Raw genomic sequence first — 18,297 nt, forward strand, 5'->3', positions numbered from 1 at the left:
AACGTTGTAATGGAAGCTAGATGAATAACATAGTTCTAAAAACCACAAATGATTCATCGGTACATGTAATTAGGCTTTCAATAAAAGCCGACCAATCCTTGGTTTGATCATTATTCATTCTTCAATGAAAGAAAATGCATGGATAATACGGAATATGCCATAAACTCACGTTTGTTTCCGCAAGCATTGCTTCATAACATAGTTTATTTACCCCCATTTAACTGAGGTTGCACCTTAAAAGTTTTACCATACCACGATAATGCTTTGATTAGCCAGATTTCTCAAGAAGCTTTCTCCATCCTGTCTGCATGATTCAACGCGGACTTAATCACAAACTATTAATTAACCTATTAAACCAAACCGGCAAATTTGCATCAGCATGTTTCGTCTTACAAGATTAAAAATCGATTGTCACATGTAGTTTACAAGGCATGTGGTATCGTATTTTTAGCCATGACTTCATACTTCTGTTTACACGTACAAACCAAAGCAATCATGTGTGTCTCTACCTGTATCAGAAACATAAAAGACCGATTCTATGTAGGTTTATTAACACCTTTAAGTTTTTATTTGGTTTATACAATGACTTTGTGTCAATCCAAATGAGATTTGCACAGGTTTGTCAGCCTACGCAAGATACGTTTGGTTGGGCAGTTTCTATATTGTAAGTTAATTTATGTTAGTTGGCAGTGTCCATCGTAAATCATGAGTTTGATGGGTGAAATTCGATGAAATATGCGTATGGTAGTAAGTGCTATAATATGTGGCAAAGCACCTTGAAGGCAGAACGAAAGGATCCTACTGGAAATATTCTGGGACATACGATATTAAAGATGCAAGCCAATGGATCACTCTCATTTTTGCCTGAAGTTTTCAAGAGATAAATATTTTTCAGCAGCATTTAAAAAGACACCGCAAAAGAGATATGACAAATTAAAACCTCTTCAACACACACCCAACCTTGCTTCTCCTTTAATGGGTAATCAAGTCGACCTACTGAGGCCAAACGTCTTACCATTTTAAGAACTAAGAACCTTCATATAACACTCTTTCTGGTTAACAGAATTTCAGTATACAAATCAGGATTTCGTATTCAATGTGTGTCATAAAAAATACCGAGATAATCGTCAATGTTAAATCATTCTCGAGAATTTCTGCAGAAATCATGCTAATTAACTTCAAAAGTTTAAAAGAAATGTATTAGTCGGTTATGTAACCAAAGCAAATAGAAATAGCTGACTAATCTGCTTCCTTTTAGTCATTTATTGTTTCAAGTTTCAGGAGAACTCAAAAAGAAACATTCTTTATGTAAAATTAGGTACATAAAGGCGCAAATTAACCAATTTACAGCAAACACGTTACTCGCGTAATCGGCTGTTGAACTTCCTGAGAAATATCGAAGTAAAACCACAAAACATGCGAATACAACTGAAATTTTCCGTGAAAATTTTATCATAAGAGGTGAAATAATGTTTCAAAAATCACAAGTACATTATCAAGCATTAAAAAATCTACTATTTTTGCCCTGATGATACCTATTTCATAAGGAACTCGGTTTCAAGATACAACGGGAGATACAAATTTCATTTCTTACACAACATTTTCTCGAACAATGCTATTGTAGGCTTTTTCTATCGATATTGACGGCAATGTATGAGGTTTTCATGACCCTGATTAGCACCTGCCGAAGATCGCCAAGAAGTTCATTACATGGTTGTTTAGCTTATGAAAGCGTGTATTATTTAACTTGTGTAATAATTTAGAACTACTATTGAATAAAAACGGGGATGCGAAGGTAGAGCTAATACAGTCGTGCGAGGATCTTATTTTATGTAGTAGGTACGTGTGTTTGTTAAAATTTGTTAATGGTGAATGTTTAATTAGGTATTAAATTAAGTATTGTAAAAGTATGACTTGGAAACAAATATGCTATGAGTGAACACTAAGCAGACTTTCTAAGTGACTGTAGGCTAAATTGTGAATACGTTGAAATCTTTACTCAGAAGATAATTGGTTGATATGTATATCGTTTTAAGGAAATTTTCCATAAGTTCTTGAAATTGACCTATCCAGTGTTGCGCCTGTAGCCACATTGAAAGATTTAGAGTAGGTAGCTGCGAATTCCTAATTTCACTCAAAACAGAAAAGGAACCACTCCTTCATATAAACGTATGAAGAAGTAGCTGAGTTGAGAGTTATGATACAATTATAGGTAAATTTTAAGAAATTTTAAACTGGAATACCATTAATTCAAAGCTGCAGATAATTGTGAATACATCACATCATATAAGTGAGTTGATGGAAACTAAAATTGTATAATATATTTTGCGTGGGAACAAAACAACAAAGTGAAAGTGCATTGTGAAAAGTTAGCTGATGACTGAAGCTCTACTCACTTCATATTTATCGTATCTAATTCTGTGTAAACGATAAAAATTGCAAACTTCCACTATTTTTCGCAGAAAATAAATTTTCTATTCTACTTAATGCAAATCATCCCAAGATCGTACCAAAAACGAACAACCATTAAAGACAGATACGACGAAGATATTTTCAGCAGAATGGACGAGATGAGAAAAAAAATGGAGCCCACTCGAGATCTAGATATGAGCATAAAACCTTCCAAGCGTTTTATTGCTTCAAGGAAGCAAACACACCTTATCTCGCAAAAATTTATTTTACAAGCCTAAGCCATTTTTCTTTCTGAAACTGTATATTTTTTTCTTGGAGCTAACAACCACTTCTTTCCTTTCCGTGAGATTGTTGTGATATGAAGTTTATACGTGAGCTGTAAACAAATCTTCCTACACAGTGACGTAGCCTAGATCAGGTGGGGAATTACGTCAGTGAATGCCAATTATTTATTGTAAGAGCCAAATAAGCACAATGATATTGTTAAACTGAGATACAATATTTATATCCATAAATATATCAAGAGCAAGGTTAATTGTTTATAATTTGGTACAAAGCAACAAAAAATGTTAATTAAAATATGGTTTACCCAGGCTACTGAATTTATACACTTATCATCAGATATCCTCTTGTAAAGGTTAAGTCAAGGTTAAACGTAGACCTACACCAAGGTGCGCTATAGCTCAGTAGTTATTATAAGAGAAGAATGTTGTAATGTCCATTGTTTATTTAAAAAGGAACTTTATTAGTAGCAATTTCTGCCATATAAAGTCTTTTTCATGGGAACTTCTTTTTTCTATTGCGTATTGTATGCGTGTAAGGACTTCCCAAATAAAGACATGTCTAAGGATTTCACATGTCACGTTTGAAGGTGAAATGGCTTACAGTGGATAAAGAGATTACTTAATTGACAAAAAAACTAAATACATTGAATCACAGCATAAATGATAGAGTCGATATTAAAAAAAACTAACTTGTCTCAGATACATAATTTTTATTTTGAAAAAGCGGCATAATAAAATTGAATTAATATGACTGTTTTAACAACATATAAATTAATGTTTTGCCTTAGGTTTGCTACACTTAAGAAACGAAATATTTTTTTGTGGAATTATTGTCCGATTTTAATATCACAGCATAAATGAGGTAAAATACAAAATTACGAAAGTAACAAGAGTAACAAACTTCCGTAAATTAATATGGCACTGCTAATACTTGATCAGTCCTTCATTGTTATTAATCACTGGCTGTAGGTGTCTAAGCATTAATTCTACCAACTTTCTCTTGTTTTCGGGGGTAATGGTGCTCCAAGCTTCGGCAATTTTTGTTTTTAATTCATTTTTGTTAGACATTCGGTTATTATGTACTTTATTTTTTAATGTCAACCACAAGTTTTCAATTATATTTAAATCTGATCATTGAGCTGGTGTTTTAATGACACTTGGACAGTTATAAAGCAACCAACTGCAAACACGACATCATTTATCCTTGGAGTCGTTATCGTGGTAAAAACAATAATTATTATGAAGTCCTAATTTTTGGAGGACTCATATATTTTGATCTATTTTTTTGGGCACTATAAAATGTTATCTTAATATATCCAAATGCATGTGTTAGCTCGTAAGTCCTTCAATAAAATTCAAATTGCCTACTTCTGCAGACGACATACACCTCCACACTAGTTCACCTAGACCGTGCTTCACCATAGCTTTCAAAATTTATAAGTTCGGCCCTTTATTAAGCTTTCCCCTTACTAATATTTTTCCATTTGACTCAAATAGGTTAATTTTGTTTTCATCAGCAAGTATTATTGAATTAAAGAAGTTTAAATTTTTACCATTGTGCTTTCTGGCGAACTCCAACAGTACCCTCTTATTTCTTTAATCAACAAACGGTATATTTCTGGTAGTTCGACCGTGCATATCATTTTTTCCCAAAATGCATCGAATTGCTTCCAGTTTTCCAAATTCTCTTTCCACTTCGACACACAATTTTGAACAACTTTATTTAGGATTATTGGTTATTTCTCCTACAATTCATTGTTCCTCGCGTTCCGTATACGAGATGTGTTCAAAAAATTACGGGAATTTTGTGGGCTGTATTAATTCTATTTATGCGATTTTTTGCTAGTTGCGCTGGTAAACATGTTCCTAAACAATGTGTACATTGATAGACATATTAAAAGTTTAGTCTGTTGACAACAGTCACAAAAAGTACATTGGGCTTGATATGAACGGCGATCTTTGAAAAATAGATAAAAGAATTTGCATTACATTTTGTTACAAAAAAGAATAAAGTGCAGCCAGGTTATAGAAATTTTAAACGTAGCATTTGTGATGCGGGATGAATCGATTTTGAGTAAAACAAAAATTTACATGTAGTATAAACGTTTACAAGTAGACCGTGAAGACGTTGGAGATGATGAGCGCACTAGACGACACAGCACATCAAAAACAGTTAAAAACATAGAAAAGGTAGAAGAAAAGGTTATGAAGAAATTACCTGCAAATTCAACGTCGTTTACGTGAAGCAATTCGAAAAAAAAACGCCCGGATTTGTGGCGAAACAATTCATGCCTTTTGCACCACGATAATGCTCCCGCTCACGCTTCATTACTTGTTCGTGAATTTTTGGCCAAAAACAATGCTGTAATGATACCGTAAAGTCCATATTCGCCAGATATGGCTCCCTGCGACTTCTTTTTGTTCCCGAAAATAAAGAGAACTTTAAAAGATCGTCATTTTGCAAGCATAGACGAGATTAAATGCGCGCAGTTGAAAAAGCTAAACAGTATTCCAAAGTTTGAGTTTCAGAACTGTTTCGAGGATTGAATGAAATGCTGGTATAAGTGTGTTTTAACTAACAGGGACTATTTTGAAGGGGATAAAATTCACGTAGTTGAATAAATAAAATTCTTTCCAAAAATTTTAAATCCCCGTTTTTTTCTGAACATACCTCATATATAATATTTTATTTAGAGCCACCTGAGATGTATTCGCGATTCTATTTGCGATAACGCTCAATGATATACTGAACAGTTGATGGACATCCATTTACCTGTATGTATTCCTTTAGTAGATCAGAGCTAAGTTTTCTTCACTAACCGTTGTTTGACGACTCATCCTTATGTAGTTTCGTTTAACTGATTGAAATGTTGCTTTTAAATATCAAACTAAGTAAAAAACAATTGCTAAATCAATGCTGATGTCGTGAATTTAAATTGACATGTTTTGCGCTGTTTTTCTTTTAATTGCATCATTTGAGCGATGACATTTAAATCATACATAAAATCCAATAAATAATTATTGTTACTTAAGTGTGGCATATCTAAGTAAAAAATTATTCATATTAATTTAATTTTAGTATATCGTTTTTGTCTGCATCATTAAAACTGTGAGCAACTGTATCTATAAAGACAGTTCCCAAATTTTGTTTCACCGCATGAATGCCTATCACTATTATTAGTTAGTTAAGATTTAAGATTCACGTACTGGGTCATAAAGTAGTATTGCAACATCGAGTTAATGAAGTTTCCTCACGTTTTTGCCATGGTAATCGTTCAAAATTGCTCGACAAGGGAATCTAATCGCCCAGTAAATCAAAAAAGTTCCTTAATTGACCTGTTGCCTTGCTGTTATTGACTTATTTAGGCAGGTATTATACAGGTGATTGCGCAGCCAGAATTTTTATTGAATTTAATTCGCTTAATCTATTAACGGGTGTCCTTAACCTAGTACTTTAATATACCTGTTTTTCTGACTACATTTTATTTATTAATTTAATAAATGTTTCGATCGAGAAAATGTGCTGTTCTTGTGTGTGTCATTTACCAATAGGCAGGACTTTCAACAAGACAACAATTTTCTTCTAACTATAATTTCACCATGATAATAACTCTATTTAAATTTAACCACAGGTGTTCTAATTCCTATGACCACTTCGGATTGTTCATGCATTGGAACATAACATGAAGTCACCTAGGTTGTTTACCTAATTTAAATATCTCACGAGTGGGATAATAAAGAATTTTTATCTAATTTAAAGTTCCTATACGTGGGTTTGCTCGCCATTTTTATTGATTTATTGATGATTGTCTTTAGATTATTCTTGTTAATATTCAAGCAGAAGCTTGGATCGAAAAATTATTCTTTTGTAATAATTGTAAGGAGTGTCAGCTTTTGTTCCTATCCACTCAATAAGTTTAGAAATTCGTGTCAGATCGTTGCAATAAGGTCTTCAACCTCATATGGTTGTCTGGTAAAAGAAATGAGAAATTAAGGTTAATTTATTGGCCTGCGAGACTGGGTTTGTTTATCTTGCTGAGTCATCACTCGAAACTTGATTTTCCTTACATGAAGAAGAAAACATATAGGAGGTCAGTTTATTTGCAAATTTCGGATGATGCCTTGTGATTTAGGTAAATATCCTTACACAGCAAATACATACATAGGTATATTTTAGTTCATTCAAATTGCCTTTAAAGCCCGTACTTCTTCATACTAAAAGATTAAAGAAAAAATGACTAAAATAAAATTAAACGAAACTGACCATCGTAAGTCCTTTTATCCTTCACCACTACTGTTTCAATCCTTCTCTTGGGAATGAGTTGTTCTTAATGGGAATGACTCAGATGTTGAAAAAAGGAACATAAATATTTATTTACCCATAATTTTTCAACTAGTGACAATTTGTGTGTAGGATACATACTTTATACTGAGTATGCTCTAACATTTCATATTCAAGCGCGTCCCCATTGGTCTAGATATATTTGGTATTATACTGCCTTAATTTACAACGAATATTATCTTGGGTATATACTAAGCTCTATTCCATTTCTTGTCCAAATTCTCAGTTTACCATCTTAAATTTTCATTCTTTGTGACTGGTCGAGCAAACCATCCATGTAGATAAGCTACAGTTTCACAGGTTCCAGGCTGGGCCCCTGCGTGTATCCCTTATCCGTGACGAGTGATGTCTTCTCAAGGTCATCCTCCTACCTCTGGCCAATCTCCAGCACATAGATATTCACATCGCTTCATCGAATAGTCAGTCAAATATATCAAAATTTATATCATTTCACCTCTGCATCACTCACCGGCTTCCCGTTAATCAAAAAGAAATTGTTTCTTCAATTGCTAATCCAGTATATGTGCACCAAATTGATCCATAAAAAATAGGGTCGTAAAACAATTAATACGACTCGTTTAAACGTTACTTCTCATACTGGCAATGTGTACCAACTACAATAAACTCTTCAAAGGATATTGCAGGTACCTAATTTCTCGATGAATTCCTGAGACATAGGCACTCACCAATTGAAAAGTGAAAAAAAAACAGATTTTTACCTCCTCCCTCTTGATAATTTTCAAGAAAAATTCAAAAAGTTTGAGAATTTAAATATTAATGTATCATATTGAATATTATTAAATTCATATATCAGCAAGATGACATATTCTTTTGAAATGAGAAAGTAAATTTCCGCGTTGTAGTTTTGACTACATTTCTATTAAGTAAATAAATATGGCATTAAAATTAAGCTTCAACGTGAATCAAGTAATTCCTTTATTGACTTGAGAATGCCAAATTCTCATATAGAGTAAATACTCGTATAGTATAGTTAAGACAAGAAAATATTAAAAACAAACAGGCACTACTTCAATTGGTCTTTTATTTGAAAAAAATGTTATTACTTTCTAACCGTTCTATATTCTCAATTTAAATGCATTTACTTAATGTGAAAGAACTTGCTTTTTCTATTTGAAACCCCGTCCATTTCTTTGGAAACTATTCCCAGACAAAATAACCTGAACTTTAATTTTTCGGCACTGAAGGCATGGCTAGAAGAAATCTGAATCAAGACTACGTAATAGATATTCTCACCAAACCTTATAAACTACATTTTACGAATTCCGGGTAACTTTGCCAGTAAGCTAATTTCCATAGAAACGATGAAATCATGTCAATATAATCTAAAGAAGAACTCAAACATGCTTTAGCACATCCTTAATCTTATACATACATGTACCTACACATTTACCTGGAATGTTTAGTTCTTAGCATTAGACACATTATATACCAAATTATCATTTATATATAATATCTTCAAAATTAATAGTTATTTACGTAATAAGTACATAATTTAAGGTTTTATGAGACGAATCAGTTTATGGTCTTGTATAATAGAGTTCATAAATGGATGAGTCGAATAAAACCTCATTACGCACGCATTATAGTATAGACTGGTTTATGTATGATTTCATGTTAATTTGCTAATAATTTAACTTATAAGACAAAATTAAAATACCTAGGAAATAGCTTCATCACTAGGTACTAGTTATTTAACCAGCTAGTATATTGGTGAAGGCGATTATTAATGGCCTATTAATACACAAGTTAATTACATTATTTTCCGTTGACTGCAGGTATTGGTTATGGCTTTAAAGGAAATCTAATTTTTCTGTTGAAAATCTATCCATGTCTATTGAATAAACGTCACAAGGGAGGATAATTTTGTGTTTATTAATTTGGTGGATATTTTGATACTTAAATATAATAAAATCGTAAAGTAAAGCAATTGACCAATTAAACGTTAATGTGGAACATTATTGATCGATTTTGTAAACATTAAACCCACATATTAATAGACAGTCGACAGAAAAAGAATTCATTACCAATTCTACAGTAAACATACATACATATATGTTACCTGATTTATTGTACTAAAATTATAAATTTACCTAACCTATTATTTTTTTTCTATTTACGATCATAAAAGAATATCATAATTAGCCTTTTATATCCAAATCAAGGATAAAATAATAATACTGTTGATTGATGCGATACGCTAAGGCAATCCTGATACTTTGGTGAATTTAATTTTGCCGCTGTGGCATAATATCAACTAAACACTAAATATTATACAAATCATGGCCTTCGACAAACCTTAAAGCAACAAAATAAATAGCAATTCTCTCATCCAATCACCCCGTATTACCCAATAAAACTTTGTTCATTTCACGAATTTTTATGACAAAACGCACAATCCGTAATTATACAAAAATCTTCCTTTTTCAGGTTTTAACTAAAATTTAATGTGCACTAAAGATCGAAGATGACTGAAGTGGCAAGCTTACTACCAAACAATCACCGGCTTACTTCAGTGAAGCATTATGAAGCTGGACCACCTGAGGGACTCGAACTGGTAAGTCATTACACAACTCAATTTTAGTTACTATAAAGGGTGGAAATTTTCAAAATATATTAATAACATTCAACAGTAATTCAATGCAAAATGAATGAACCAATTTTCCTTAAAATTATGTATCTTTAATTTAGGCAGTAAGTTGGCAAAAGGATCAGACGGCTAATAATAATGATATTTCTAGACGGAATGGTGAATATAACTTTACTTAATTCATTATTGTTATTGTCAAGGCCCCAACTCTGTATTATTTCTTGCATTCAACCATTGTCGCGTATTAGTTAGTAGAGAACATCAACCCTGACATAAATTTAATTGCAAAGGGACATATTATTACGCATACTTTAATGCACCTCGTCAACAAATTGAGCAGTCAATTGACACAGGATGCCATAGAAAACTTAATAAGCCAGACAAGTAAACAACAATAAAACAAATTCTACTGCCATATTGTTTTTAATGTCCACCTAAAGCCTATATGCAAACGGTATTGCTGAAGAAAAATTACAATTTGCATTGCGTTTTGTATATGCAGTAGGTACGACCTCGTAGTTGCCCTCAAGGTCCCAAAACGCAGAGGCGTCGATATGACGGTATTATGTCTTTTATGTTGTCATATTTAATTAGCAGATTGCAATCTTTATATCTGTTCGTCATTGGTATATTAATTAACAGAACGATCCTTTTGGGATTAGTGAAACCTTGTCATAAATTATTTCGGGGTATATTTGCTGTAGCTTGAAGAATTTGGGAACTTGATGAAATTTTTCAAGAAATTCAAAATCAATGCTAGATCCAAAGAACCGTTCTCCGACACTGAATCTGGGTGCATCTGATATTAACCTTGGCTGCAGAATTAAATAATGATAATTGTAAACGGATATGGGACTTTTTATTGGTGCGCATAGTTACATCAGTATAACAGTATCCATGACGTTATATCGTAAATTTGCTTTATGGCAGAAATTGGCGTAATTACTGAATCAACATAATTGCGATACATTTTCATTAAACAAAATATAGAATTTTATGTTTCTAAGGTTTGGTGGAACAAATTTTGCACATCCATTTCAGTGTTATTTGTTCCTAATTATTATAATCACAGGTTGAACTATTGGTAGCAGAACCAGATAAAGAACAAAGAAAAATCTATCTTCCTGACCTATTAGTTCCGTTAATAATGAGTAGAGTATTATAGAGAAAGAAAGAGGGAACCATATCTAGTACCTATCTTCAGTCATGCGTGCTACATTTCAATTGATAAATGGAGTTTTAATACACAACCTTTATCATCGCTTCGTGCTTAAACGGTTTAATATTCCACCATTAGTAGAACCATATTTCAGAGAAATGGTGCTATTTGTTGAAGTTATGATTACAGAAGTGCTTTTGTGCACATTGGCTTTGTTACAATCTAGGTTTAGATGTCACAAAGCAGTAATGCAGATGGAAATTGATTGATATGAAACTGGGACTGTTCCACATCATCAATATATCAAAAATTAATAAAAAATCAGAGGGGTTATTTCTTTAATTAAGAGTTCTATCTTGCAGCAATGATATTTCGTGAAAATTCAACTAGAGATTCTGATAAGAATAGTTGTACGCAAACAGTCCATTCTTTATATCGGGTTATCGCCTTCCAAGTCTGAAGATACTAATTTGCACTATCCAGAAAGTACTGGAAATAAAACCTTTATTGCTCTCCTTATAAAAGGTTAGAATTCTCTGTCCATTTGATAATTTCTTAAGAGCTCGAGGTTTTTTGGTAAAATCGTCTATGATTCAATGTTCCCCTTTTCTAATATTAAGCTTCATCTACATGAATATTCTGATGCTAGCTACTCAAATTATCTTCCTTTTCGTATATGAGCCCAATATTAATATCCTACATAAGCAACACCGACATAACAAAGTCTGTACTTAAGAACACCTGTTAATGATTTCGCTAAACCCAAAAAGGATTCGCCCAACGAAACCAATTTTGCGAAACAAGAATCGTGGGTGGGATCAGGTACCAATATTGCTTTGTTTTTTCTTCAGCCCGTCTAACCGTTGCATAGCTAAAGAGCGTTAGATGGACCGCATTCTCACGAAGTTGCCAATATCAGAATTCTTAGGCCTGATGTTATGCAATTGTTGAATTAATTTTCAGATGCTGATACATCGTATTGAGTGGTTTATAGTCATTGCTTGAGCGGTGTGAGACTAGTCTAATAAACTTAAGAGAACATGAGCCAGATGGTATTTGTGTCGTAGTGAAATAGAATTGATAGGTCTAGCGGAGTTTGCTTCGTATGGGGATGAGTCATTGTGATTAGTGCAAAGATTATTGATTTGATTGTTTCAGAAAATTACCATAATTGAAGCTGAGATTTCCTAATCTATTGTTTTAACCTGTCGCTTAATATAATGATTAAATTGCCTCCAGCCACCTACACGAAGATACGTAAGGCTGAAATCTTTTAAAATTAGCCATTGTATCCAAGTTTACTCTTCTACTCCAAACTTTAGATATTTTTATTACTTCTAGAGCTCTGAGATAATAACACCATTAAGACACAAGCAAAACAAAATAATAAATCTATTGGCCAGCATTAATAATAGCTCCCTCACTTCGAGTTTTATGGCCTATTGAATCGCAAATATTTTACCAAACTTAACAATAGTTTAACACAATACTTTATAGCTGCCCTTTAGACGGACACAACGAACTGTAAACAATGGGGCGAGGCTCACATTAACCTTTTCACGTAAAAAATGGCTAATCCATAACGCAGTTTACGATTAGTAGATTTCTGTGGGTGTTTTGGGATAGGATCGTCCGTTTTGGACCTTAAGGGGACTTAGAGCTTACTTTTTTGAAAGAGAGAAAAAATTTATCCGAAGGATTATACACCCACTTCCTTTGTAATTTAAATGAGAGTTCAGATTTTACAATTTAAAAAGCATTAATGTTGGACATAAAAGTCTATGGATGGAAGAAGTTTATATCTGATATAAGCTTATAGGAAGGAGCCCCTTAAAGAGTCTGTATGATAGGCGCGGCCGGAATGCCAAGTGCGCACTTACTTTCCGTTTCTTTGGCCGAGATTCAACAAGAAAAATCACGGTTGAAAGTATTGCAGGTGAGCGTGAGAACTCGCGATGAATAGCTTTATTCCATTAAATTTTGCAAAGTTGATAGAAACTCTTTTGCTAATATGACCTAACAGTTAAAGCTGCATTTTTCGTTACGGTAGTAGACGTGGATATCATATAGATCGAGAAATTTAGGCCATGAAGGCTAAAATAAGAGATTTATGGGGAGTAAAACTGATTTCGCAAGAAAAACTGAAACCGAAAGTTTGATATCATAAAACCAACTAATTTGTTGAAGACGCTAAAGATGAAAAAGAAAAGGAAGCAGAAGAGATTTGGCAAGATTTAAATGTGAAGGTGCTGAGCTTGTGCCAGTGTGGTGGAAAAAGAGAACCCCACAGTCTCTGATCGCGAGGGCAGGCCCTTTTCCTTCAGCATCTCCCAACACTCAACAAATACCTTAAAATTATGGAAAAAGGATACCCCAATAGGTCAAACAAAGATGTATGATTTTATAGTTCAGTTCAGAAAACGATATCTCGGAAAGTTGATGATTCTAACTCAGCCAATGATAATAGTCTTTTCCTATAACTTTACGCATTACCCGCCATGCCATTGAACAATTGATATATTATTTGATATTCTGGACGTAAAAAAAAAATATTTTTTTAATAATTTGAGTTAGAACGTCGAAGAAGACGTCAATTTGCCTCAGATGCAACTTTATCACTTTAGTGGTATTGAGGTCCAATGTGCCGAAGTTTTCAAATTCCACCTAAAAACATACAAATTGGTGCCCGTACTGAAACTGTTGAGTAACCACCGTAATTGAGAATTTTCTCATGAATTCACAAATTATTAACGGATGACACTTCCTCATCTACAGACCCAATTCTACTAAAATATCACACTATGGCATGGGTAATCGTGAATAGACCTTTGCATAAACACAATTAATGTGCTAAAAATCCGTCGGCCTCCACCTGACACAATAGTAAACAACAATACGTTCTAAAAGTTAGCGGTCTCTTACATGATCGCCATTATACCACCGCCAACTATTTAATAGTAAGTGCATAAAATGTTGAATGGATCTGGCGAATAGTAGTAGTGCAGTAGGATAGTTATAGTTGCCTAGTAAAAATCAAACGAACGCCGCGAAACCGCAGCAAGTGCAGCGGAACGGGCGAAGTGATGTTTTGTTTTGCTTTTTGATCATTTTTGAAGATCCGGTAGATAATGTTTGATGATCTCGAATTGCATAAACGAAAATAGTGATTGTTCAACTGTGCCACTATCAACGTCTGATTGATTTTTGTGTCGGAAATAAGACCCTATAAAAAAGGCTAAAAGAAGGTGTAAAATTTAAAGCCGCATTTCAAGTTTCTTCAGATATTGAAGCAATTAATTTTAACGTAAATTCAGGGTTCATGAACCATAAGTAAGTTTTATAACCTAAAATTGCAATGCTAATTTTTAAATGCCTTGGACTTCTGACCTAAGACGACGAATGTTGTTTACATCATCATCATCATCATTGTTATTATTATTATTATTATTATTATTACTATTATTATTATTATACTATTATGAAAGAACTTTTCACAATATATTCAGAATATTTGGATAAAGATAATCATATTTTCAGGTTTGGGGTCAATGTTTTTATTGACGTCGAGGTCACCCCACAAAAGCAATTTTAAAGAAATGCTTTCGTAGGAACAGTAGACACCAAGAAAGATGACTATACGATTCCAAACTGTTTTAACAAAATTTTATATCGAAATATCTTCTTATCTTCTATCTACTTTATTGCAGGCTTAATTATGCAAATTATTTCTTATAAGAATGGTTCTTGGCTTCTGGTCCTTTATGTAATGAGAAACCAAATTCCTCAAAATTTGGCAATATATTTATAGATGTTTCGAACAACGAAAAAGCTACAGAAATATTTTTCTCTCAATACTCATAGACTGAAAATATTTTGTGGTAAGTTTTATTTTGTAGTTTCACAATTCACATTATTTGTTATGTATTAGCTTGATTTTTGCTATTTAATTTTTATTGTGCTTCGTCTGAAACTTCATCTGAAATGTCTATAAACATAATGCAAAAGTTTTCAGGAATTTGATTTCTTATTGCACAAGGGACCACAACCCAAGAACCAAGCCCTATAATGTTATAAAAGTCCAATAACGCCGCGAGGTTTGAACGTAGGAAGTACATATTATTTCTCGCTCCTTGTCATATATCAATTTGTGATTATGAATTCACAATGATACAAATTTACTATAAAGTGATTCTCTATGAAATGGATTTGTAATTAAAATCTTATTTTTTTCATATATCACTAATTATTCTTTTATAACTCCGCTTGCAAACAATAAATGAAATTTTGCATTGAAGAAATGGCGCTTGATCAACAAAAAATTATACACGTAAACTGCCTTTGTTGAAATAGGAGGGGGCCTTCTTAATTGTAGCCAATTTTCCTTAGTGAATATTCTGATTTACCTAATGCCGATTAATAACATTTTTAAAAAATATAGATTTTGAAAAATGGCTATTTTTATGCCTTTCCATTACGTCCACAGGTGTTCTAACGTAACTCACATCAATTATTTCCAGAACCTCTCTATTACCTTCTCACATAAATAATATTGATATATCGCTGATACATACATAAATAGGAGGATCACATTAATACTTCATGGCACTTTACCAGTTAAATTCGGTTCAGATAAATTATTATGTACAGGGTGAAATAGGTCAGATGATTTTTTGCTGGATAGAAATAATTTCCTACATTTTGACAAAATTTTGATCGCAAATAAAACTTCACAAGCATATTTTAAAATTTGTGGGACTTACCTACAATGTGTCAATACCTCGAGGGATTTTTCCAGTTCCAGAGGCATAATGTCAGTCTGCCTCAGTCAGAGGGAAAGACGCTTTTTTCGACATTCTGTAAAGGTCATATTAGAAAAAGCTTTGAGAGGGGATCAATCTACCCCTCCTATGAGGAAATATAAAGTGGAATATTACATCAATTTGAGATTGCACAATATAATATTCTCGTTCTGGACCTGGGAGGGCTTGCTTGAAGAGACAGGATAATTCCTTAATACCGTAGAGAACTTATGAAAATGTTAAACATATAAAATATTTCAATACCTTGAGGAACTTAACTAATTTCAGAGGCATGTCAGTTGAGCTCAGTCAGGAGGAAGGACACTTTTTCAACATCCTATAAGGGTTATAAAGGGACAACTTTGAAAATGGATCAACCTACCCCTCCTGTAGGGAAACATAACTTAGAAAACCTCATGAATCTGGTGTGCACTATTTTGATTCGGGTCCTGGAATAGCTCGTTTAAAGAGATATGAGGACAGCTTAATCCTTAGACGTCCTGTGATTGTGTCATATCTGCAATATCTTAAGATCATTAATTTGCTGATAGTTATTAATCTCAAGCATATTTTCCAATTATGTGACATTCCAGGTATAAATAATGTGAAAACAACAATATTCTAGTTAAAACTAAATCAAATATTTTTGTGAGGTTATGATGAAACCAACGAAAGAGACATCTGGTAATGGACACCTTCAATATTATCATTTTGTCTCTGTCTAAGTTGTACGGCCTGACAATTCGAGACAAAGATGGGTATTTGAAGCATTTGTCTTTATTACACATATTGACGTCCTTCTCTCGTTTTCAATTCGAAATTCTTGTACTCTGTCTTACTTACGGTCACCCACTGACCTACATATCTAGCGCATCCCCTTTAATAAGCCCTAAAAAAATTGAAAGTGGAATGTGTGGAATGTGGATATAACTGGTAATTCCGTCTTTTTTATGATGTTTTTGCTCTTTTGCGCGCACTGGCATGTTGGTAAAGCGGATATAACCGGTTTTTGGATTTTAAATCCTGGTTTGGAGCATCTTATTCACCTTGAACTGACCTTCGTAATAGAATAGGGATATAACTGATTCTTTACGGGAGATCTTTCCACGGATTATTATTATTGATTATTCAAGAACGAACATATGTACATTAAAGGGAGTTTAAGAATACTTTTGAATTAATTTTTCAGAAAATTAAGAAAATTCGAGAGAATTGCCACTTATGACTTATACAGGACATTTTAAATTTAACCCTAACCATTGGGATTTCGAAAACTAGAGGAGATAAAGAAGAATTTTAAATGGGGACAAAATTGCGTAATTTAACGCTTGTTTAAATGCTATTTTCAAAATTTTAATTTTCCTAGTATTTTTGAAGATAGCCGAAAAAACTAAAAACTGGAAATTTCGTTCTTATTATTTTTTGAGTGTTATTTGATAAAGAAACTCAAAACCACAAGCACATTTGCAGTACCACTTTTTTTCAGCTACAAGATGACGTTTTCAAATTTGCTATCTAACATTTCGCCTTTGCGCTACCATCATCAACTTTATTTTTTCTTATGGACGCCACATTGAATTTTTTAACAGAAAAATAGTCGTATGGCAAATCTGAAAAAGTCATCGTGTAACTGAGAAAAATTGGCAATGAAAATGTATTGGTGGTTTTGAGCTTCCTTGTCAAATAACGTTAAAAAATTTAAAATAAAAACTCCAATTTTTGGTTCTATTCGCCCAACTTCGAAAATACTCAGAATATTCAAATGTTGAAAACGGCATTTGGTCAAGTGCTAAATTACGCAATTTTATACCCTTTCTAAACTTCTTCGTATCCCCTCTAGTTTCCAAGATCTCAATGTTGAGGGTCAAATTTGAAGTGCTCTGTATAGTATAGATAAGCAATAAATAATAACTCTTTAAAAAATATTCACAGATATATATATATGTACATATTGTATCTATGAATTAAATAATATTCAGTGATAGACAAATTAAGTACCTAACCCAAATTTGCACATAAATTTTGAAAAATCCATGAAAAGTAAATAAAACAATCCACCATAAATGAATTGAAACCAGATTTAGCAGAGTTGAACGAGAACAATAGGGAAAATAGGAATATGAATTTAAAGAAAAACCAAAATGAGGTTTTACGATAAAACACATGTATAAAAATAAACAAGACGATTTGAAATAATAAATAAAAAAATAGTTCTTGGGTATAATTTCCCTGTTATTAGGACATACATATGTATTTGACATAGTTCAAGGTTTTTAAAACTTTATGCTCCAGCGGCTTCAGTAGGTCGTTTTGAATGATTGACTAGCACAATGCAATGAAAGAACACTTGACCTAAGACCCCTGATAATTTTTGTAGAATATTACCTACCCAGTAATTCTCGTAATATTTTAACGGCTCCAATAAACCACTTTACAACGATTTTAACGACAAAGAAGAAATTAATTCTTGGTCTGCGAAATTCTGTTATCAGATAAATGTACAAGCTCTCACAGCTTTAATTTTCAATGGTTCCAGAGACTTATTTTGAAATGCTTTTTCGAATGAAACAAATAAAGAGCCTTTAATTGTAAATTTCTGTTTTTACGCACTTTTTGAATGAGTTTGCCAACTTTCTCAAAGATTTCATATTTTAATGATTCCAGTGACATATTGTTACATATTTTTTAACAAC

At 32.9% G+C, this 18,297-nt stretch overlaps 1 protein-coding gene across 3 annotated transcripts in view; it reads left to right on the forward strand.

Annotated features, from left to right (window-relative positions):
- Positions 1 to 18,297, forward strand: part of chas (chascon) — a 54,393-nt gene that overhangs the window by 4,664 nt on the left and 31,432 nt on the right. The window contains exon 2 of one of the 3 annotated variants that reach the window (XM_066402216.1): positions 9,487 to 9,613. In XM_066402216.1, coding sequence (XP_066258313.1) covers positions 9,524 to 9,613 — 90 coding nt within the window. In that variant the 5' untranslated portion in view covers positions 9,487 to 9,523. Of the gene's footprint in view, positions 1 to 9,486; positions 9,614 to 13,817; positions 14,136 to 18,297 lie in introns of those variants that run through there. The other 2 variants (XM_066402215.1, XM_066402217.1) reach the window with 2 other exon arrangements.

The sequence above is a fragment of the Euwallacea similis genome, chromosome 25 (genome assembly GCF_039881205.1).
Source record: "Euwallacea similis isolate ESF13 chromosome 25, ESF131.1, whole genome shotgun sequence".
NCBI classification, from domain to species: Eukaryota; Metazoa; Arthropoda; class Insecta; order Coleoptera; family Curculionidae; genus Euwallacea; species Euwallacea similis.